Source organism: Aplysia californica, unplaced genomic scaffold (assembly GCF_000002075.1).
Source record: "Aplysia californica isolate F4 #8 unplaced genomic scaffold, AplCal3.0 scaffold01187, whole genome shotgun sequence".
Classification (NCBI taxonomy): Eukaryota; Metazoa; Mollusca; class Gastropoda; order Aplysiida; family Aplysiidae; genus Aplysia; species Aplysia californica.
Window position 1 is genome coordinate 140,290 of NW_004798457.1, and position 1,191 is coordinate 141,480.

General features: G+C 40.2%; 1 protein-coding gene across 1 annotated transcript in view; it reads right to left on the reverse strand.

Moving 5' to 3' along the window:
- Positions 1-1,191, reverse strand: part of LOC101859682 (inverted formin-2) — a gene marked incomplete in the record, with an annotated part of 36,035 nt that overhangs the window by 13,588 nt on the left and 21,256 nt on the right. The window contains 1 exon segment of the mRNA XM_035973386.1: positions 768-847. Coding sequence (XP_035829279.1) covers positions 768-847 — 80 coding nt within the window.

Here is a 1,191-nt window from a genome sequence, read left to right on the forward strand (position 1 = left end):
AGGGGAAGAGTGGGAGGGAGGGAGGGTTTTTAAAAATTTAGTAAAGCATTTTACAGCACTTGCAACACAATAAGGCCATATAGGAGCCGAAGATTAGAGGTATTACGAGAGAGTAACAAAGACACAAAAGAAGGAGAAGAGATCAGGGTGATAGATGTTTGACAGGAAAAATGGAGCAAACCTTATCTCAGCACCCGCCAACCACCCATGGGAGGAAGGGGGGTGGGAATGTTTATAGTGAGACGAGATGGAGATTAGAATATATGGGATATAGTGAGATGGGATGGTGGTTTGATGGTATGGAATATGGAGAGATGGGGCAAGATGAGGGTGAGATAGAATGATTTTTTAGGTGAGATTTGATGAAGTGAGGTGAAATATCCATCAGGGTAAAATGAAAATCAACAATAGCATTAAAAAAATTGAAAAACAAAAATGTCCCTAGGAATTACATATCTACACTCCAACTCCCCCTAAATAAAACAAAAATACAAAACAAAAACAAAGAAAAACCCCAACAACAACAACAGCAACATGAAGATTAGGGGAAGCTCGTAGAAACAATCATGAATCGTAGATCGAGCCTGTGCCTCAGATAAGGTAGAAACAATGAGGTTCACTGCAGAGCATAAATAAACACTTGAGGCCCTGATTATTTGCCAACCAGAAGCGATGTTCCTGGCGAAGAGCACGCTCTTTGGGGCTCCAAACATTCGAACGGATAGGCTACCTCACACACAGCAACAACAACAACAACGGTAACTCACCAGTGAGGACTGTTGACGTCAATCTGGTACAGGCTGTACAATATAGAGAGGAGTGATGATCCCAGTGGGGTGTCTCCCACCTGCCACAGGATAAAAAGGTTTCGTTTAGATTAAGTAAGAGTTTTACAGCTCTTTTAACACAATTAGGTCACATAATTGCCGAAGGTTAGAGGTGTTACTTGAGAGTAACATAAGATGATACATGTTTGAGTAAACAAAGGTAGAAGCCAAAAACACTAGAGCATCAATCAACCTTCAACAAGAATTACTCTGTACATGTATGTGAAAATAAAATTTTAAAAGCATATATTATGAAACAGTCCCAATAAAAAGATGAAACCCAAAAGTGGTATCTTTGAAGCCAGACAAAGACAGAGACAGAAACAGAGAGATACAGAGATGGAGAGAGAGAGAGAGAGGGAGA